Source organism: Parasteatoda tepidariorum, chromosome 4, assembly GCF_982258835.1.
Source record: "Parasteatoda tepidariorum strain Cologne lab strain chromosome 4, Ptep-v5.0, whole genome shotgun sequence".
NCBI lineage: Eukaryota > Metazoa > Arthropoda > Arachnida > Araneae > Theridiidae > Parasteatoda > Parasteatoda tepidariorum.
The window spans coordinates 109,840,627-109,864,331 of record NC_141758.1 but is presented as its reverse complement, the minus strand read 5'-3'; the positions used below and the strand labels follow the sequence as shown (position 1 = coordinate 109,864,331).

General features: G+C 26.5%; 1 protein-coding gene across 19 annotated transcripts in view; it reads left to right on the top strand.

The window, feature by feature from the left end:
• The window catches only part of LOC147812549 (SPRY domain-containing protein 7-like), a 42,149-nt gene extending 18,704 nt beyond the window's left edge, over positions 1 to 23,445 (top strand). For 9 of the 19 annotated variants that reach the window (XR_015433276.1, XR_015433277.1, XR_015433264.1 and 6 more), the window contains 3 exons: positions 2,770 to 2,884; positions 10,242 to 10,939; positions 16,321 to 23,445. Coding sequence is in view for 4 of the 19 variants with exons in the window: in XM_087161909.1 (XP_087018035.1) it covers positions 2,770 to 2,843 (74 nt within the window). In the remaining 15 variants the exon portion in view is untranslated. Of the gene's footprint in view, positions 1 to 2,769; positions 2,885 to 10,241; positions 14,872 to 15,475; positions 16,239 to 16,320 lie in introns of those variants that run through there. The other 10 variants (XR_015433278.1, XM_087161907.1, XR_015433273.1 and 7 more) reach the window with 9 other exon arrangements.
• Positions 23,446 to 23,705: the final 260 nt, after the last annotated feature.

Sequence of the window (23,705 nt, the reverse complement as noted above, 5' to 3'; positions counted from 1 at the left end):
ATTAAACATGTATGGTACATAAATTGATATCTTAATATTTAGTTTTTACAAATAAAAATTTCAAGATTTTTCACTCTGTGTCACAATTATCCCGGCAAGAAATTGTCATATATTTTTACCTTTAAATCATTTTTATACTTATTTTCAAATATTGCTTGTTGCCATTGATATTATGCAAATTGGATAGTAGAATAAATACTGACAGTTTTCCAGAATAAGATCAATAACAGGGAAATAAAATTTCTTTCAAAAATGTCACTGATTTTCTACCTCATTTAAGAGTTCATTCTTCTGTGATTGCATTAATTTATTTATTCTTTTCTGTTCTAAGAATAATATGAATAAAGTACTAGTAAAAAAGTACTAAAATTTATATATAATTACAAAATATGTGTATGCAGTGTTGAAAGGGTATTCCTATGTTCTTATCTTTAAAAGTAATCAGGAAAATATAGCTGGTTTCCAACTTTTCTCTGCAGGAAAGCTATTCTATTACATTTCATTAAACAAACGCAGACTATTTTCTGAATAATCCTTGTGCATTTTCAGACATATATATTAATTAAAGATACTGTTTTTAGAACATTTAAATTAAAAAAAAATTATTATTTTTCTGTTTAGAAAGATTTATGTAAAAATTTAGTACTTTTTGAAGCTTATAGAAATGAATTTAAAAATATTCAAGCATTTTTTTAAAATTCAATTTACTTATTTTTGGCTACAATTGCACATGATTCATTCAAAAGCTGTGCACCTTTTAAATCTTTTTTTATTTATTTATAAATCTTCCAACTTTAAGAAATGGTTACTTCATTATTTTGCAATTTTTATGTTACAGTTTTAATGTTTATTAAAAGAATTTGAAAGAACCTCAACTGTCAAAAAACAGATGTCTGGAGAAATTTGTTTGCTTTTTTACTAATGGGCATGCTCTTAGAAATTAAATAAAAATATCTACTTTTTTTATTACCACTTGTTACATTAAACATTTATACTGCTTTATTGAGTAAACTTCAAGAGTTGTTGAAAAAAATTCAGTGATAAATCTTATAAATATTAATATTGTTTAGAAAGAACACCTTCAGAGTAAACTCTACATTAAATCTATTGGTTAACAGTTGCAGGCAATTCAAGATTAATTATCATTATTTATTTTTACAAAAATTTAATTCACGGATTGTAAAATATTTTTGAAATTCACTATATTTAGTACGCTTTTGAACGTTAAAAAATTTATTTTGTAATGTTAAAAAGCATTGAGAAAGTCACCTTTTTTTTCTCTTTGAACAGACCATAATATCAGGGTTACCCCCAGAAAAAAATGAACAAAATGGTTTTTTTTAGTAGCCTAAAGCATGAAAATAGTTGCCTAGAACTATGAATATAGTTGCCTAAATAAGAACAAAAATATGACTAAAATTTTATTGAGTGACTTAATTGTCATACACCATAATCTATTTTAAAAAAAAGTTTTATAAATTTTTTTTTTTAAAATTTGCGCAGGCAGCAGAAAATTGGTAACTAGATAAGAGTTGAAAACAGTAAAAAATTGTAAATTTTTTTTAAAAATTTGCGCAGGCAGCAGAAATTGGTAACTAGATAAGAGTTGAAAAGAGTAAAAAATTAAGGCTAATATTTATAGAAAGAAAAAACAATTTATAAAAATAACAAAATTATAAATCAGAGAAAAAATAAAATGTATTTTAAATATAATGGAAGATTAAATTTTTGGCATTTTAGACATAAATGATAGTATAAGAAATGTTTTCTTTTATTCAGAAGCTCCCGTGAACCGCAAGTTGTGCAACTCAATTTATGCTATAAAAAAAAAAAAAAACATTGCAAAGAGTACAGAAAAGTCTCCTAATAGTCTCCTTTTCCCGAAAATAGTTGTTTTTTTAGCCTTTTCAGGTAAAAAAAGTTGCCACAGTCACCTCAGGCCAAAAATAGTTGAATTTAAGTCGCCTAGGGCAACCCTGTAATATGTTTTAATGATAATCTTTATTAAATACACAAGTGGACGACCTTTGTGCTAAAATACAAACTAAGGTAAACAACGTTTAAGAGCACAAAAAATATTTATAAATGCAGACAGCTGTTTCGGATGCTCAAAGGGCAACCTTCATCATTTCTACTTCCAAACAGGAGAAAGATAAGGAACGCTGGATAGGTCATTGACCAACAGTTTGGAATTTTTGAAAATGTTATAGGACTCATAAAAATCTAAATCAAAAATTGAAGAACCTATCCAGCGTTCCTTATCTTTCTCCTGTTTGGAAATCTATGATTAAACCTAACTAACCCCCCCCTTTTTTTGTTCCTTGCTTCCCATTCGTCGTCATCCATTCACCCTTCCCTCCTATTGGCCGATGTTCTAACCCCCCCTTGTGACGTCACCTTTCTCTATATATTTACCCTGTTTTCTCTCATTTCTTTCAGTTGCACTGATGAAGGTTGCCCTTTGAGCATCCGAAACAGCTGTCTGCATTTATAAATATTTTTCGTGCTCTTAAACGTTGTTCACCTTAGTTTGATTATCTTTATTGCCTATAATTAAAGATATATGCAGTGTCTGATAACAAATGATTAAAACTTGCAGAATTCAAGATTTAAACATTTTTGCAGAAATTGAGAACTTGACACCAATCAAAATCATTTTCTTTTTTCTTCTTTTTTAATGTTAAATTGTTATTGCTTAGCCATATATGGAATCTTTCTTTTTTTGCAAAGTTGTCAGCCTAACAAAAAGAATGTTATTTATTTATTTAGTTGATGATGGTGCAATACTTGATGCAGCTTTCGCCACTTTACTCACCAGCCTCCATCAGGATTTGACAGAATAATGGTTGAAAAATCCTTGTTGTAATTTCATCTACAAGAAAAGGTGAACTCTTCTTTCAATATCTTTGGTATTTGCTTGATTTTTTTTTTCATCATACAGAGTGAACTCTCGCCACTACGATAATAACTCCCTTTGTAACGAAAATATTTCGTGGTCCCGACGAACTTGCACATGAATAAATGTCATGCTCCTCTCAATATTACAATATTTTTTGATGCAATGAATCCCTGTAAATTGATTTTTTTCCCTAAATTTCAACCTTGTTTTTTCCATTTGTTATTGATTTTTAAATAATGTTAAAAAAAAATCTTATTTTATTATCTTTTGCCATTTTTTCCATCTTTTCTGAAAAGAAGACTGAGTGCTGACCACCCTAAGAGCTTCCATTCATAGAACATAGCTGCCAACTGTCCGGAATTTTTCGGATTTGTTCCTAATTTTTAAATCAAAACTGAAAATCTGATATTTTTATAAAAAAATCCGAATTTTTGTAAAATTACAGTGTTTTTGCTTTTATGCCAATTTCCTGTTCTGATCACCGCAATCGCGCTTCCTGTGATTATTGTGCAGAAGTAATTTTTAGTAGCTTTATATTGGAAAATACTATTTTAATAGCTGTAGCTCATCATTTCACTAAAGTGAATTTAAAACAACTATTATTATTATTTTTTAAATGTTTTGTAGTATTTAAACATTTGCATCAGAAATATTTGTTTATGATTTAGTTCAATATTTACCTGTGTTTTATAATTTGGAGAAGAATAATTATATATTAATAGGTGATGGCTGTTTTTTTTAATAATTTAAAATATTAGTATTATAAAGTTCCCACAAAAGATAGTGATTAAAGTTTTGTTTTACTAATTTACATAAGGTATTTAAATATACTTCTGTTAATGCTATTATTTAATAGTTAAACTTTTGTCTTACTCTCATAATTGCTGCGTATAATTTTGTCGCATATAGTGTTCCTAATTTTTAATTCCTAAGGTTGGCAGCTATGATAGAATCGCCTCCTTTATCTTTTAAGAAGTCACAAATCTAACATTCCTCTCTGATTTCATTTAATTCGTGTTAAGAAAGCTGACCATGAGTCACAAATGACCATGACCATCACGATAACACCTGAAAGAGAATATTTTCTGTAGAGGGTGGGTGGAGCATAGAGTAGAAGGCCTAGGAGCTTGTTTGTGACGTCACGATCAGAAGGTAGAAAAGAGCGTTGCTATTTTCTACCTTCAGAGTGATCAGAGGAGGCTGTGAAGATATGAGGATAGTCGATCCCTTATTAGTTTTTTTTTTTTGTTTCTTTCATTTTTTAAAGCTAAAAATAAGAATCCAATTTTTTTAATGATCTGAATGATTGTGTATATATAATCTTTGCCTTAATATAATAAATTTAAAATGAATCAAAAGAAGAAAGAAATCATGATAAAAATAAGTAAATTAATGCAGTAAGAAACTTTAGATTAGTTTTTAAAGATTTTTTTTGTGTGGTTATTTTCATAAGATATATCCAAACCTTTTTTCAAGGGATAAATTTCAGTTTTAAACTATTTTAAGAGTAATCAATCATATTAAATAAATATCAATTGATTAAAAATAAAAATATTTTCCTGAAAATTGAAAATTAGTACTTAACATTACATTCATGGAAACAAAATGTTATTGGAACAAACACTGAACGTAAAATTCCATAAAAAAAAGCATAAAAATGTTTATCCTTTATAAACCTTCGAAATATTTATAGTAAATGTATATAATTATTCTGAATTTTTTTTTACTTACTACAGTAAACTGTCAAATTAACATCTGCCCCTCTAATTTCTTTCTATGTTCTTTTGTTCTGCATACATGCGATAAAAATGATTTAATATGACTTATTAAATAAGCTGAATCATTTCTTTGATGATATAGACTAGAACATTATGAATGAGGTATTTAAGTATATGAAGATTAATTTTATCATGAAGTATAAGTATGCTTTAATAATGACACAAATATATATATAGAATAAAAGCTTTATTTGAATCAGTAAGCAGAAAATATATATACTAAAGCAAATAACATTTTTGAAAATTTCATTTTAAAGCATATATCATTAATTATATCATTGCCTGCAATTTCAAGATTACTATATTTCTGAAGAAAACACTGTCATTGTCATATATTTTTAAATGACCAAATTTCCAAACACTTTATTTTAAAACATAAACCCATAAGGCAAACAAAAATTTGGAACCAGGGAAAATTTTTACTTTATCAATTTAATTTCATTATAATCATGGGTGCAAAGGCAAAAATTTTTTCTGACTAAAATTCCCAACATACCTCCCCGACATACAACACATATGCAAAGTATCTATAAAGCTCTACCATAATATATCAAACTTATATACTGACCAAAAATTATTTGTTTATTTCTTCCCTTAATAAAATAACAGGAGCATAAAAAGTACACCAATATAAATAATGAATGCAATTTTTACTTATTAAATTATATCATTACTTGCAATTTCAAGATTACTATACTTCTGAAGAAAACATATTGTAAATGTCATATATTTTTAAATGACCAAATTTCCAAACATTTTATTTTAAAACATACCCTAGAGAGCAAACAAAAATTTGGTAAAAAAATTTCACGTATAATTCAAAGTATTTGCTTACATACTGTATTTTTCTGTCCATGTTAATGAAACAATCTTTTTCGAAAATGCTGCCCTTTGATAAAACTGTTAATATACATGTAAAAGTAACACAGTAAATTACTAATAATTGTATAGTAGTTATTAAATACTTTACCATATATGAACCATTCAAATTACCCGACACTTTTGCTCTTGTAACAACATATTTTAAAAACTTGTTGATTTTGAGAAATTTAATTATCCGAAAGAAGGAAATGAAAGAGGATAGTAAATTAAATAAAATATTGAATGAAATACAAAAATGTCTTTTCGTAATCTAAATTTTCCACTAATTTTTAAAATACTATTCTATATTATAAATTAAATCTGGAGTTATAAGTAAATTGCCAATTAAATTTTCCTTTAAGAAAAACACACAAATATACAAATACTTATGGAGCTTTTAACTATTTTTATGGGATAATAAGAAATATACAGGGTGTCTCAGTTAAGCGTTTCAGAACTTCTAAGAGGGGTAGGGGGCATCCTGACGACTCGAAATCATATAGCAATGTGGGGTCGGAAATGCTTTCCTGAAGCGGTGACTTACACAAAAGCACCATAAAGAAAAGAGACCGTAAGTGAAAAATCGCTATAATAATACATTGAAAAAATTATATGGCCTCCTCAGTCACCCGACCTATCAAGTCTTGATTTCTCGAGTCATATGAAAGCACTGGTTTATGACACCCCTGTTGATAATGCTGGTTGCAAGAATCGCAGTAGCTGCCTGCGAGATATGCCTGGAGTATTGCAGAATGTTCGAATGTCCATGCGCTGGAGATGTGAGGTGTACATTGTTGCCGGTGGCAGAAAATTCGAACACTTACTTTGGTCCATGTACCATATAATTTTTTCAATGTATTATCATAGCGATTTTTCACTTACGGTCTCTTTTCTTTATGGTGCTTTTGTGTAAGTCACCGCTTCAGGAAAGCATTTCCGACCCCACATTGCTATATGATTTCGAGTCGTCAGGATGCCCCCTACCCCTCTTAGAAGTTCTGAAACGCTTAACTGAGACATCCTGTATATTAGTAAAAACAAAATTTTAGTTTCTTAAAACTGCAGTTTCTGATGAGATGTACCCCAAAATATAATGTAAATAATGCAAAGTAGTTGCATTACATCACCCAATAATTAAAACTAAGAAAAGTTTTGAAAGTAAACAGGAAGTTTATAAAAAAGAGACTATTATTTACAATACATTTTTAAAACTATAAAAACATTAGATTAAATTGAAGCTGTAAATTCCTATGACCTTCCTATTAATCATTTTACAATTTATGATAATAATTAAATATTTGTTTTTAAAAGTCTTGATGTAAGACATCCTATTAATCATTTTACAATTCACAATAATAATAATATATTTATTTTTAAAAGGTGTGATGAAAAACAATCTACTTTAGGAAAGCATTAAAAGTGATAATCCTTGTTAATTTAAACATATAATAAATCTTTATAAATTTAAACAAATATTCTTAGTTAAAAGTTAAATACAAATTTTAAATATTTTTTGCATAAATGAATCAATTGTTGCAGTTGTGTGTCTTGGGGAAAACGAAATACCTTGTGATTATCATCATAGTTCCCTCGACACAAGAGAACACAACAAGCATAAATCATGATTGATGCCTGAAAAATAAACAGATATTAAGACTCTTGGCTGAAACTAAAATATTAATTTATCGACACTTACCTCAATTTCTCATTGGAATAATGAAAATAAAAAAAATTGTTTTACTTCCCAAAAAATATATTAAAAAATATTTTTCTTAGTTATCTGAATCTTAAATAAATTTTCTAAAGTTTTGGTTAATATAAACAAAGTTCTGCTAAATGTAGTCAACCATCTCTAAAATAAGTGTTCAATTAAGTAATTTATTCACTAAAATTTTCTTTATTTAAAATACTTAAAAGTATTTTAACAGCACATTAGAAGCACTATAAGTTAACAAGGACACCAAACCTTGAAATAGAATTAGAAACTAATAATTTTATCCCCGAACATTTGGTACATTTAGAAATTCTTCAATATTAAAATTCTTCTCAGGCATATTTAAATTTAAAATTCTAATAGCTAAATATAAACAAATGTAACTTCTATCAGCATTCTTCAGATAAACACATATGGTATTTTTTTCTAAAAATTGTTTAAATTTAATTTCATTAGAGTTAAAAATAACTACTTTTCATCACTAATACAGTTTAAATGTCTTTGTAATTCTTATCTAAAGTAGTTTTACAATTTTGGTAATCTTATACCAACTGCTAATTCTACATTTCAAATTATTTAGTATTTTTACTGAGAAAGATATATACAAATCTCTAATCTAACATTCATAATGTACAAAACATTACAAACATCTTATTAGTATTTCAAGAAATTGCATGTTTTTTTCTTACAAACACTGTAAAGTTTAGCAGTAAAACATATTGGATTGTAACTAATATATTTTAATATGCTTATATAAATGTATAATTCAAACATATTTTAACCGATTCACTGAAATGTATATCTTATAAACAATTCTAGGGCTATTTAAAATCTTGAGCAGTCTATTTAAATCGCTTAGATTCATTTAAGATGCTTTAGCTTATAAAGTATGAATACAAAATACAATCGAATGCTTTTGTAATTTTATATTTGAATACTAAATTATGTTATTTTATAATTGAAATGGAAATAGATCAGATAACACATATAAATACATTAGAGACTCAAATAACGTCTCACAACATAACACCAATGCAAGTTAAATTATATATGTGCTTTCAAAAGAGTAGGGAGAACAAGGGAAAACCTGGATAATACAGGGAATTTAAAAATCACCTAAAATAGCAGGGAAAACGTGGGGAATTATGAGGTTTTCCTTATTAAGTAGGAAAATACAGGGAATTTTATTTTTTATTTTCGTCTTTTCAAAAGTACTGACCTCACAAAGCGTATTCTATGGGATATTTAAGACTGATTTATCTTCTAAACTAAACTATTTCATTTACTATACTATTATTTGTTTTAAGTATGCTCAGGGAAAAAACAAGGAATTTTTTTTCAAATTTGAGGGGCAACCCTGTTTACTAATTGGATATTATAAATGGCAACCGAACAAGCCTATTTACCCTTTGACGGTTAGAAAAATGGGCAGTTTTCGTTTACTTAATTCACGCAGTATTACGAGTAAACAGAAGTCGAAGGTGGCAGCTGTTTTCCTTCGCCGTTCTTCCAAAAAAGTCACCCTTCTCTTGCGGTGGCGTAGATAGCTCGCCTCACGTATTTTAAAAATTTCTTGAAGTATTTGTAGTACATAAATAACAGTTTTTACATAAGTTAAAATAATTAATAAAGGATAATTATTAAATAGTAAATTATAAATGATTATAATCAATTATATAAATAGTAATAGTTAATTATAAATTTAGGACAAATATTAAATTGAAAGGACTCAATAAATTAAACCAATGTAAAACTTTATGAAGAATTTAAATGCAGTAATTACCAAAAAATATTTTTGTACACGCTGTAAAAAATTTGCAGTAATTACTTAAAAATCTTTAACAATCATCATCATAATTAGCTAACTTTTGCTTTTGAGCCACTTTACTTTACAAACACCCTAAAAAACGTGCCAAAATATTCATAAAAAGAATAAGGTAAAAGAAATTCCCCCTCCATTATGAAAAGAACCCCTACTGCCATCTGTAGAGAGTAAAACTAACTGCATTTCGCGAATAGGATTTGTTTGTAACATAATCAATGAAGAATAATAATGGTGAACGAGCTCAGTTGACAACGCCCGCAGCTTGTCAATACGCGTTGTGAAAAAATGTCACTACGCTAGTAGTGCTTGTTTCTAACCATTTCGGTTGAAATCTTGCTTCCGAGCGGAACTCGTTAGCGCACTTTATGCAGGGTTTGTTATTGCTTATACTCCTTGGAAATAAAAAGGTCCCCAAGGAGTACTTGGAACTACTTAGATTTCCAAATTAGTCCTTAGAAACTCCTTAGACTATTGCGTTGCATAGATGAACTTACTAGTTCCGCTGTTGAATTTGCTGTCCATGCAGGGAAACAAAATTATATGACTTAGCTGTCAAAACCTAATAATTTAAGAAAAACTTTAAAAGAAAAAAAATTGATTTGCAAGAGTTAGAAGAAAAAAATAGCAGCAAATAATTTTAATTTTACATGTTACAAGCAAACTTAATTAATAATTTACTGTGATTTTTTTTTTATTTGTATAAAATGCCTTAGATTTTCTTATGTATTCAAATGTAAAAATATAAGATTGGTAAGTTTTTATGTTAATCTTTAACATGTGTACTTTAACAAGATTAATTAAAATAATTGAGACTGTCAAATGTATTTATGTGTAAAAGTGATAACTTTATTTATTTTTCTTGATGAAATTTGACAAAGTCAAAATTTATTTCAAAAGGGCTGGAAAAAAATATGCAAACTATACATTTTTGGGAGTTCCTTATAATAACTGCTTTTTTAATTTAAAGAAAAAAACTGTCTAGTTATCTTTTACACAAAGTTTTTGGATAAGTCCTTAAAATTTTGGACTCCTTGGATACTCCTATGGATTTCTTCTTCTGATCTCTGTTTTCTGAATGATATTTTCTATGCTAGGCATTGTATATACAATGTTGATATTTCCTTGTATTTCCAATAATGTATTGTGTTTTTTTTTTCTTTGCAGCTATTTTCATATCCATCATCACAATAGTTTTTTCCAGTCTGGCCACTCTTTTGTGGGATATTTATTAACCCCTTCATTCCTGTTTTTTTCTTTTCTTTTTTTAAATGATCTTTTTCAATATTTAAATTTTGTTGAGGATTCACACACTAACACAAGTCTCTTAAACTAGTTTATGGAGATTGTTGCTCTAATGCAATAACATTGTAATTTTTTCTTTTTTAAATTATAATAACCGACATCGAGTAAATGAACAAAAAAATTATTTTTCCTATGCTCTGATTTTATTAAAAATATTGCAATTCTAGTTTTCAAAAAAAATATTGCCAACTTGTTTCTGTTGCATATAAATATGTACTTTCGTATGACAATTACAGTTTTCCATTCATTTAAATATCAATCCTATTCTTTTTGGGGCATTTTTCATTTCTTCTGCCATCATTTGTTTAAAAGTAATTTTTTATCTTGTGTACGAAAAAGAATCTACATCAATAATATAAAGGGTAATAAGTTAAGTCAATGAGGCAAAATACATTTAATGACTTTTACATGACCTTCATCTTAACGATGTCTTCAACCTGTATAATATTTACAGTGTATTGCAATCACTTTCTTAATATATATTTTTACAGTCCTTTTCAGGAATGAAGTGAAAAAATATACACCATAGGAGTAAAAAAAAAAATTGAGATTTAAGTTAGGTAAGAAACAAAACCACTATTTAATATTATTCACTGTTATGAGAGACATCATTAGAAATATTAAAACTTGTTTAATTGCCTGGGGAAAACAAGAGAATTTGAAAAGTGATTATTCTAAAGACTACTAAGTTTCAGCTGACAATCAAACGAATTTCGACGTTCTTACACGGATATTCCTCAATAGTGATTTGTTACATTTTTTAGCTTGAGTATTTATTAACAACCCTAATTTGTATGTTTTTCTGAAGGAGTTTAAAAATATGTTAAGGGTGGTGATTACTTAACATTCTGTTGTATGTTCTTACTCTATTATTGTGGCAGTCATTTTTTGATATAGCAGTTTTTAATTTACTTTTTACTAGTTTAGTAACTTAAGCTCTTGTAACATTCAGAGAATCTTTATTGGAATCAAAATATCACTAACACTCTAAAAACATCTGATTTTTTTTAAAATCATTAAACTTGTTCTAGTTTTGACTAGGTCTGAAGGAGTTAGCTTTTTTTCCCCCCTTATAATTAGTTTTAAAATTTTAATGGATGCTAATGAATACTGTGCATTTCCAAATGTAAGCCCAGAGTACACTCTTTCTTTGTTAATTCACACAAAATCCACATATCTAACCCGATGTAACACCTATCTTTGTGGGTCACTTTCAACTCCCCCCTTTTTGTTTTGCTCAACCAAAACCACTTTAGTTTATTTGTTTAATAATAACTTGTTAAAAGTCCCGCCGATTCTTTCCTCTCTACTTTTGTTTCCCCCCTCTTTTCTTCTCAAGCCTTTCAGCTTACCAATCGCAGAGATGATTGCGCTCCGGAAAAAATCCGGATTTTTCGCTAATTGCCATCCAGAAGTTTCGAGAAATTATTTATCACATTTGTGTGTAAATATTCTTGTATATTTTATTTAAAAATGTTAAAACTAGAATTTATACATCTCTTTCATTTGTAAATATTTTCATGGCTGCCAACTCTACTGGATTTCGCCTGTTTCTCCTGGTTTTTGTACATTTTAGAAAATTCCCTAAAATTGAGTATTAAAAAAATTCCTTTTAAAATAGAATTTTTCTACAGATTATTGCTTGCTTGCTAGAATGCTTAAAAAAGTATTACTAATACATAATGAAGCAAACTTCATTTATAGAAATCAGTTTAAAACGCTTTTTGTTCTGAAATGTTCAGTTTATTTTTATTCAGAACTCTCTTTTTAAATAAATTGAAAAAATCTTTTAACTATCTTTGCCGAATTAAATGTCTATTACTATTCTATATTATGAGTAAACATAATACATAGCATTTCAAATATCTTTAATTTTAATCATAACTGGAAAATAATGCAAGCTTTCTATTTTAATGACTATAAAAATTCCATATGTCTAAAATATTTAGTATATTGTTGCAACAATTATATTATTTCGTAAAATCTGCTGGATTTTTTGCTATCCATGTTGGCAGTTATGCATTTTTTCTGGTAGAGATAAAAGTAAACTTATGCATAATTATTAATTTAAATGATGCTACATATGTCCTTTTGAAAATATCAATGATTTAAATTTATAAAGACATTAGTTCTTTGAATTGTGTCTTTAATGATTTTACTCCAGAAATTTTCAGGATTTTTGAGTTGAACTCACCATCACCTCTGCAAATTTGCAGAAAGAAGAGTAAATCAAATACTAAAAGCGAGATCTATTTTAATTTAAAGCTAGCGAATGTAACTTTTTATGTTTGTTTTAATTGTAAGATGTTTTATGAGAAAAAATACGTGTTAAATGAAAATCTCATTAAAAAAATCCTTTTCTGTTGTCAATTTATGTTGTTAGTTATTTTTATTTTTTTTATTTAATCTTATTTTATGTTTTGTGTGTACATTTTGTGATAGTATTTAGCGGTTTATCACTAATCAACAGAAAGAATTTCTGTTGGTGATGTTTGCGTGGTATTTCGCAAACTTAACAGATCTGACTATAAACCGACCCTCTACTTAAGCTTTTGAATAGCTCCAAAAATTCTCTGGCTATATTTGGAAATGTACAGCATGTGAAAAAAAAAACTTTCATTCTGTGATAAGAGTTTGCGGAAAATTCCTTTTAGTATTGTCTTGTGAGTTTATACTCAAATTATTTACTATGTACAGATTGTTGCATTGTTTATTATTACCAAATTTTATTTTAATAATCTTTAATAGTAATCAAAATTTACCTTCGCCGGTTCACACAAAATTTTACAATGAATTGAATTTTATGAAATGAAAAAAATCTGTTATTTATTACAACCATTGATTTTTATTGTAAACTGTAAAACAATGTAGAAAAGACTTCTGACCGAATTTATTTTTCAATTCAAAATTATTCTAATTTTAACAACTGGAAGTAAGAGATGTATCTAAATTTGTATCTCATGTTTGAAGAGTTTAATTATGATTTTTAATAAACCTTTTTTTAAAAAAATATTAATAATAATATAAAAAATATTAATATAATATAAAAGTATTAATATAATATAATATATAATATAATATTAATATAATATATTAATATAATATGATGATAATATAAAAATATTAATATAATATAATATTAAAATAAAAATTAAATTTTATTTTAATAATCTTTAATAGTAATCAAAATTTACCTTCGCCGGTTCACACAAAATTTTACAATGAATTGAATTTTATGAAATGAAAAAAATCTGTTATTTACTACAATCATTGATTTTTATTGTAAACTGTAAAACAATGTAGAAAAGATTTCTGACCAAATTTATTTTTCAATTCAAAATTATTCTAATTTTAAGAACTGAAAGTGAAGTAAGAGATGTGTCTAAATTTTTATCTCATGTTTGAAGAGTTTAATTATGATTTTTGTTAAACCTTTTTTTAAAAAAATATTAATAATAATATAAAAAATATTAATATAATATAATATTAATATAATATGATAATAATATAAAAATATTAATATAATATAATATAAAAATAAAAATTAAATTTTATGGTAATCAAAATTTACCTTCGCTGGTTCACACAAAATTTTACAATGATTTGAATTTTATCAAATGAAAAAAATCTGTTATTTACTACAATCATTGATTTTTATTGTAAACTGTAAAACAATGTAGAAAAGACTTCTGACCGAATTTATTTTGTAATTCAAAATTATTCTAATTTTAAGAACTGAAAGTGAAGTAAGAGATGTGTCTAAATTTTTATCTCATGTTTTATTATGATTTTTGTTATACCTTTTTCTTTTTAAATATATTTTTTGTTATAGAATTTTGTTAATAACAATTACTATACTTTACTTATGATGCATCATTTTGTCCTCTGTTACTGTAACTTTTTGCTGTCCACTTTTTGTTTATTATGAATTAGCCAACATGTTATGCACTTTGCATTTGAGGAGTTGAGTGACGGTAAGTTATAAATGACATTTTCTTCAAATTGGCAATATTTATCAACCCCATGACTCATTTAAACTGTTTACATTATCGCAGGGTATCCACACCTGGAAAGAAATTTGTCATGAAATATCATGATTTAAACTATTTTTTGAAAAAAAAATCATGAAAAGTCCTGGATTTAGGTCGCCGAGAAATATAATTTTTAATCCCCACTCACAGTCATATTTGATCAAAATATGAAATATTTTTATCGTGTTCTTTAAAAATTATGGTGTTCGTTCAGAAAATGAAAGAAAAACATTTCTAGAGCAAATTATCTTTTAAACGTCTGTGATTTCAGAATTTTTGTTATTATTTATTTTTTTTCAATTTATCAATTTAAAATTCTAGCTGAAGCAAGCCAGACATTGGCGAATTTTTTTTTTCCGAAATGAGAACAGAAAAATATAGACTGTTTTGTTCCTTTTCGATGAACAAGAAAAGTATCTTTAGAATGTAATTCTGCAGGAAAAATAAAGATTTGCTTTTGTATTTTTTTCAGCTATTTTATTGCTTAAACTCTTTCTTTACTCTGTTTTTCAAATTTAAATTCTATAAATATGAAGATGCAGAGTATAACAGTTTTGGTTATACCTATCATTTCAATGAATGTTATTTTAATGCTTTTTTAAATTTAATGTTGTGTTTTTGTTGGAGAAAATAGTAACTTTGTTGAATTATGAAAAATTCTTGGAATCAATCATGAAAAGTCATGAATTTGAAAATCTAAAATGTAGCAGATACACTGTATGGGGTTGGCACTCTCTTAAATTTTAATTTAATGCCAAAACAGAGGCTTTCTAAAGGTGACTCTTTGATGCCAAATGCACTTTTTTCCATTCTAAAGAAGTTAAAGAACATCACCGCCCATTTAGATCTTGACTTAATAAGTAAATTTTGTTCAGCTAAATTCGACCACAATAAGATTTTCACTCGAAAACAAATCAAAATGTCACCAAGAACCTTTCTTCAAGTATTATTTTTAAAAAATAATGTTGGCATTGTTTGGTACTGAATCTATGTATCGGAATTCCCTTTAATATCATTTCTGTTCTTTATATTTACTATTTCAAGACACTATTTTGATATTTACAGGGTTGCCACTCTACATGGAGAACAGGGAAAACCTGGAAAATACAGGGAATTTAGAAATCACCTAAAATAGCAGGGAAAATGCAGGGAATTTTGATTTTTTCCTTGCAAACTGGGAAAATGCAGGGAATTTTGTTTCTTATTTTTGTCTTTCAAAAAATGGTACCCACTCAAAGCGTAATCTATGGGATATTTAGCCATGATATTTCGGCTATACTAAACTATTTCACTTACTATAACATTATTTAAATATGTTCAGCTGTTTTCCCACCAATTAAAACTAATAAATATAGTTAGCCCTATATAGCTCACAAAAGAGCACAGTAATTGTTTCCTTTTAATATATTGTGTATAATAGTTCAGGGAAAACACAGGGAATTTTTTTTCCAGATTTGAGTGGCAACACTGATTTAGGTTGCCATTTTGTATCATAAATAAACACTGCTTTTTTTTTTCTTTCCTCCAAGCCCTGAGCATGTACCTAGGTTATGAAAACCCTTAACCATATAGCCCAGGACTTGGCCGCTGGTCCAGCTCCACTCCAGCCTAAATAACATAATATTTAAAAAAAAAATTTAGAAATTATAAAAAAAAAGAATAGATTTTACTGAAAGTGTGGAATTTAAGAAGAAATTAGACAAAAAAAAAATATTATACATGTGAAATGGGAAGTTATTAAAATTTTAATAGATAGTCATTATCCGCTAAGAAGTTCATTACTTTTTTTTTTTCTTTTCCCCAAGCAGAAAGCTTTTCTTCCAAGAAGTTCATTACTGTTATTAATCTTTTATTTAAAGTATTGTTTGTAATAAAAGTTTTCTGCCAAATTTCTAAATTTGTTGGGCTAGGTTGACGACTATGCCAGGAGACAGTGTAGGAACAACTAGTGAGATAATGTTCAGGCGAACCTTGTTGGCCAAAGGTGCAAAGATCAGTATCTGTTATATGCAGGTAATTAAAGAAGGTTGGAAATGGTCCATGACCCGTCAAGAACCAGATGACTTGTTTTGGAGGAATTGTTTTAAAAAAAGTAACATTGTTAATAATTTTGAATAGACGTCTGCCTCTGTCTGAATTATTCCATTGAGATTGCCATTTTGTTAACACTGCTGCATTTTTAAACAATATTTTGTCACCTTTGTGGTATTTTTATGTTCTAAATTGCATTTATAATTTTTTCAACTATTCCAATCAATGCCATATTAATCTTGGATATTTACTATCCAAGATTGGATATTTACTATACTAAGATGGCATTCTTAATCTTGGATAGTAAATAAGTGGCCATTTTATAGACTAATTACTTTTTTTTCCTAAATTTTATTTATAAAACTGCCAATGAACTGCTAATTTTTTCATTGAATTTCGGTTTTTTTTCTTTGTTTTTTTTCAGCATTTTAACCACCATCAAAAAGTTGCCAATTGGCTATAAAGCTGATCAATTATCTAAACAGTATAAATAAAAAGTTAGAAACCAAAAACAAAATTCAAACGCTATGTATGTTAGCAAAAGCAGTTCATTAGCAGTTTTTTTTTCCTTAACATTTGCTTAAATCAATTTGATATTTTATTGGATCAATTGTCTTGAGTAATAGCACATTTCTTTTAAAATTATAAAATCAAAATATGACAAAAGTTTCTATTCTGTATTGTCTGTTTGACGTATAGTAACTGATGCTCGAATTATTGATGCAAAACAAATTTATTAAATAATTTCTAGTAAGGATTATGACTTTTTGATGATTTATATTATTTACGACATCGACTAATCAGTGACTTCCTTACTTCGTTCTCTTTCAAATACCACCTTTTTTTATTGTTTGCTCTTCAATGCAAAGGTTTTAAGAACACAGATGCCAGAACCCAGTCATTATATCTTCTAAGTCACTCTTTTGTCACTTTTGCCAGTCACTTTTGCAAAAGTCACTAAATATTAATTTTTTTTATTTAAATAAGCTGAAACTTCACTAATTATTTACATTTTATAAAATACCCCATTTAAAAAAGATTCTAATCCATCAAGTTTTGTTGCTACTTAAAAAAAAAAACTTTTTAATTTTTCTATTGCCATTTTTAGAAGCTAGTTTTTTTTTCTAAGCCAAATACATTTCATTATTATTTTGTTTAAAGGGGGAAAATGCTTCCTCGGTCAAAGATTGAAGTCTATAATTTTATTTAATTGGGTTCTCTATGGAATCCTTGTAAATAAGAAATTTGTTTTGTTCTTTTTTAAATATGATGTCTAGCAATTGTAAAAATGTAATTAATATCAGAATATTTTTTTAAAACATGGATTTAGTTCATTTAAAATAATTAAATGCAGAAAAAATGCTTATAAAAATGTAATTAATTGCAAAATATTTTTTGAAATATACATCTGTTTCAATAAATACCGCTTGACAAAATAAAAACAATTATGCTATTTAAAAATAATCTACCCCGAGAAAAAAGAAATAAATGTAAATTGGAGTGATCATTTTAGGAGTTTTCACTGGTTTAGCCTAATTCTCTTTATTTATAAGTGCTTGTAAAACATTCTGTACTCCAAGTTATTGAGAATTAAAGAAAAAGATTGCTAACTTTCGAATTTTAAGTATTCAATGAGGAAGTGTGTACAAAAAGTTTTATTGTCAAATGATTATTCTGATTTGTACTTTTGCGTGTACTTTTTTGTACTTGTACTTTTTTTTCTCATTAAAATATCATACACTTTGTTCACCTTCTGTATTAAGAGTGAACATTGTAGAATTCGATTATTGATCTTTACGAGAGCAATTGCAGAATATAGTTACATTTTGTCTGAATATTGCATAAAGTTTATTTTTTCTTTTGAATCATTAAATAAATTTAATTTCCTATCTATAAGTTTGCTGGTGAAAATTTTTGCTTTTCACATTTAATATTTCTATGAATGTATTGTATATATATAAGTGTGAATTAATTTATAGAGATATTTTAATATCTGCATATTTCCTTGTAATATTGTGTCATAGCATAATAATTAATTCATAGTTCTCTCTTAAGTACATAGTTTGCTTTCTCGGCTTTTTTTTCCTTTAAATGTGTTGTTTTATTTCGTATTCTGGGAAATTAAATCCAATTCTTAATGAAAAATTAGGATCTTTCAATAAAAAGGGTCTTCAAGCCATAGATTGCTGCTTTATGATTTTAATTAATATCTCGCGTTGCAAATTTTATTAGAGTTACCAATAGACTCCTGGATTTTCCTAATTTCACCTAGATTAATTGAGATTTTTTCAATTTTTCGAAAATTTCCTGAAAATTAGAAAAGAATCTAAAAAAGAAAAATCCTTATTAGAGTAGGTTTTTTTTTCTTTGTTTATTGTTTGCTTGAGTATTAATACAAAGCAATAAAAGAAGCCTTATCAAGATGAAACTTTTAATTTTATGCGGAACTTTTATTTATGCTGAAATTTCAGTTTATTTTCCTTTTCTTCAGAACTTTCTATTTTTAAATTATTAAAAGAATAGGCTGAAGTTATTTAAAATTAATTAAATATCTTTTACCATTCAAAATTATAGATACTGAAATGTAACATTATAAAATTATTTTATATTAAAGTTCATTTAAAGCTATTCATGTGTCAAAAATGTTGCTGTCAATTTAAATTTATGGTTATTAGTGTGACACAGTTTTTATATTTTACAACTATAACGATCTATAAAATTTCTTAGCCTAAAATATTTTATTTATTACATAATTATTAGTAAAATCTACTTTCCTTTTTCCTTTTCATATTGGCAATTATGTGTAGGTATTGTTTATTTCTGTAGTGCTCCTTGTTTAATGTAGAAAACTTCCTAAGAATAGGGGAATAGAACAAAATACAGTAGAGAACCGATTATCCGGGACCATCGCTATTCCAAATAACTGATTTTTCCGGTTTTCTGGATCGCTACAAATTGCCGTTTTTTTTATTGTTAAACCCAACTAAAAAATAAAAATATTTGGAAATAATCTTGAAAAAGCGAAGTTATACACTAATGATTATTTCCAAAATGATGGTAAGGTAAACATCTTTAAAAAAAGAAAGAAAAATCCTAACATCTTATGAGGAAAAAAAAATTTTTTTTTATAAAAAAATAGCGGGAAAATGTATCGAATTTCGTTCCGGTTTACTGATTTCCGGATAACGGGTTCTGTACTGTATATTTTTTACTCACCTTATTGCTTGCTTGAGATTTTAAATTAGACGATACTAATAATATAATGTAAGATAAACTTCAAATAAAAGTTTAATTAAAAGCATTTATTTTATTAGCAGTAATTTGTTTAAAAGCATTCATTTTTAAATAATTGTTATTAGTAATTTATTATTTGTTTTTAAGAATTTATTAATTTTAAATTAATTGAAACAATATTTTTTGTCTTCTTGATTTTTATTATATGTTATTAAATTAATATTTTAAAGCAAACTTAAATTGAATGTCTTTTAATTTTGAAATTTAAAAAAATACTAACCAAATTGATTTTTTAAAACTTATTCTTACAGTTTTTAATAATTGCATTCAATGTGAGTTTTTAGCCGTTAATTTAGCACAGTTTTTTATTTAATTATTAAAAAATCTCCGGCGTTCTATTTTTAAAATGTTTTGCATACAAATGTTTACACAAAAAATGCTTGACCTATGTTTACACTAGTTTGCAAAAATTTGTAATTTGTATTGAGTTGGCAACTATGCTATTTATTTTGTAATTTTACACTACTTTAATCTCCTTAGACCCAAATTTTAAATAATGACAGAAAATGTGATTATTACTGGGAAATATGTAGCATAGAAAAAATGAAACCTGTAAGCGTAATAAAAAAATTCAATTAGTTAAACGGAATTTACTTTTTTTAATTATTTTTAATCATAATATAAAAAATATGATTAGTATTAAGTTTTGGTATTTTTTACTTATTGTTGGATATTTTTATTGATATTTCTTCGCAATTTCCTCATTCAACAATGTAAGAGAAAGTAAACTGAGATGTGCCATAATTTTTTTTAAAAAATATTTAATTAATTAAATGTAATTTACTATTACATAAACAGTGATAAATCTTAATTTTTTAGTTTTTTTTTCCTGCATATTGCTATCTATATTTAATGTAAATGTGATTATTACTGGGAATAATGTAGAATAGAAAAAAAAAAGAAACCTGTAAGCGTGATAAAAAAATTTAATTAATTAAACGGAATTTACTTTTTTTAAATTATTTTTAATCATAATATAAAAATATGATTAGTATTAAGTTTTGGTATTTTTTACTTATTGTTGGATATTTTTATTGATATTTCTTCGCAATTTCCTCGTTCAACAATGTAAAAGAAAGTAAACTGAGGTGTGCAGTCATTTTTTTAAAAAAATATTTAATTAATTAAATGTAATTTACTATTACATAAACAGTGATAAATCTTAATTTTTAGTTGTTTTTTTTTTGTCTGCATATTGCTATCTATATTTAATGTGTATTTCCTCGTGAAATAAAATCCACTGATTATAAATAATAAGATATTTATTTGTCATAAAATTGTCAAAAAAGGCTACTTACATCAAATTTCTTATAATTCTTGTAGATTTTTCAATGTAATTAAATACTCAGTTTAATGTGAGTAAATCGAATTGTATTTTTACTCAGGCAATTGCATCATATGGACATGCAAACTGAAGAAAAAAAATCTTGAAATATTATATTTTAAGTGATAAAATTATACGAAATGTTGTCTAATATGTTGGCAGGGTGGCCACCCACCTTGAAAACCTGGAATTATCAGGGAATTTTTTTATACTGGAAAAAACCTGGAAATATCAGGGAAATTTGGATAAAAACCTGGAAAAATAAGGGAATTTTAAAGAAAAGCTGGAAATTTTTCTTTGATAATTTTTTTAATTTCACTAATTTATATTATTTGCTAATTTTCTTAATTTAAATTATTTCATCCATTATACCCACTTTTTTTTAACGGAAATGTATCCTCAAACAGTTGAAATATCATCAACTTAGCAATACTTTGCTTGCATCAAAATTTGCTCCATTACAGCTGTTAAACTAGAATGCCACATAAAATTCTCCTACTGTTGCTAAACGAATGCAGAAACCTTTGACCGCTATGGAACTGTGCAATTTAGGAAAGATTCTGGTGTAGGTGGAAAAAGATTTAGGATATTAGCTTCTATTTTTAAATACTGTCTTTGGGCTGAATCCATTTATGGCTCAAGTTTGTTCCGATGCTTTGGTGGTTATTTTTTTTCTCGATTTTGACAAAATGTTTTTGTATTTTTAAATTTATAAAATTCTCCAAAAATTAGTTGGTTAAATTTTATGATAATAGATTTTATATCGCACTCTTTTTCTTTTTCTACTCCCATTCAAAGAAATCTGTGAATTATTTTTTCTGAGCAAACCAACGAATCACACATTTTTTTACAATCGCTAACAGCAATGTTTGTCGACAAATTGTTGCATTAATGGCAATTTTTTCTATTTCATTTTAACCTCTTATAACATATTTTAATTTTAAAAAAAGGCTCCTTTGTTGGTCAATATATGATTTTTGATTCAAAATTTTGTACCAAAACATTAAAAAATAAATAAAAAATCTTGAAAATTGTCAAAATAAATATTTTTTTTTCAAGTATGATACGTTAAAAAAGTAAAATTTTGAATAAAATATTTTATAATATAGACACTTTTCTTGTACACATCCTATACTTTATAAGAAAAAAGAAACAAAAACCTGGAAATTTTAAGATTTTTATCTGGAAAAATCAGGGAAATTTGAAATCTGATTCGAGTGGCCACCCTGGTTGGACACTGATTCTCAGAAGGTTGAAGGCTAGAATTTCCTTTTATTTTTCATTCATTATTTCGAAATTGTGGTTTGCTTTAAAATATTTGAATCTTGAGAATAAATAAAAAGTAAAATAGATGTATAATTTCGTAAATAAATTACAATCTCTGCAGTAACCTTTGACTTTATTTTCAACTTTCAAAATAATTTCACTTGACCTAAATTCAAAACATTTATTATAGCAGCTAATATAAATATTGTAAAAGTGGAAAAATATCTCTTAAGTTTGATTGTTCATTTTTACTATCTCTTTTAGCTGTATATTTATGCTTTTTTGAAAATTTAAAATAAATTGTGCATTCTCTAAAACTATGATCTCTAAAATAGAAGGCCAGGATAGCCTGGGGCACTGGGCCCGCGTCGAAGAGATCGTGGGTTCGATCCCTGCCAGCCAAAGACTCACCGTGTAGTAAATTTTGGCTGTTGCACTTTAAATCTCTCGGGTCACAAAGTCCTTCATGTTTCCATAACAAACCAATACCTCTGGGGGTACTGATTCAGGAGGTTTCTTGTCTTCTGGAGTGGTTCAAAATTTCAAGGCTACAGAGTTGAACATTAGTAGTCATAAACCCAAAAATTGAATTGGGTTTTGGCTGTTAAACGACGAATAGAAAAAATTAAAAAAAATCTCTAAATAAAGCTTTGACTTTGTTTTCAACTTTCAAAATAATTTCACTTCACCAAAATTGGAACATTTATAATAGCGGCTAATATAAGTATTGTAAAAGTGTAAAAATATCTCTTAAATTTGGCTGTTCACTTTTAATATTTCTTTTAGCTGTATATTTACTTTTGTCTGAGAATTAAAAAAAAATAATTGTATATACTAAAGTTGTTATATGCTTTTAAATTTATAACTGTTTTTTTCTTTTTTTTTTCTTAGCATTTTGCTTTTTGTACTTTGTGATATATCTCCCTTTTTTTTATTTCTTAATAAGCAAAACTTATTTGTGTATTTTAAAAATTGTGCTAACACTTTATGTTTAAAATATTTTGTACCTGCTATTGTTTTTATGTATGTTACAATGTTTTAAACCATGTATAAACTATTATGCATTTGTAGAATGTTGTTGAATGTTGCGTACAATAAATTCCCTTTATATAATCCAAAATGTGTGTAGTTCAATTCTGTGCTCATCAAACATTGTTTTTTTTTTTTTCTGTTTTGAAACACATTTTTTCTTTTTTAAAAACAAGTACAAAAATGAAAATTTTGTTAATTTAATTATTTTTTTATTACAGTATTATTTAAAAAAACAACTTTAATAAAATATTTTAAAAATAGCTTTAAACACATTATTTACTAATTCAAAATGTACTAAAACTATTTTCATAATTATATTTTAATGAAAGAAATAATTACATAATTTTT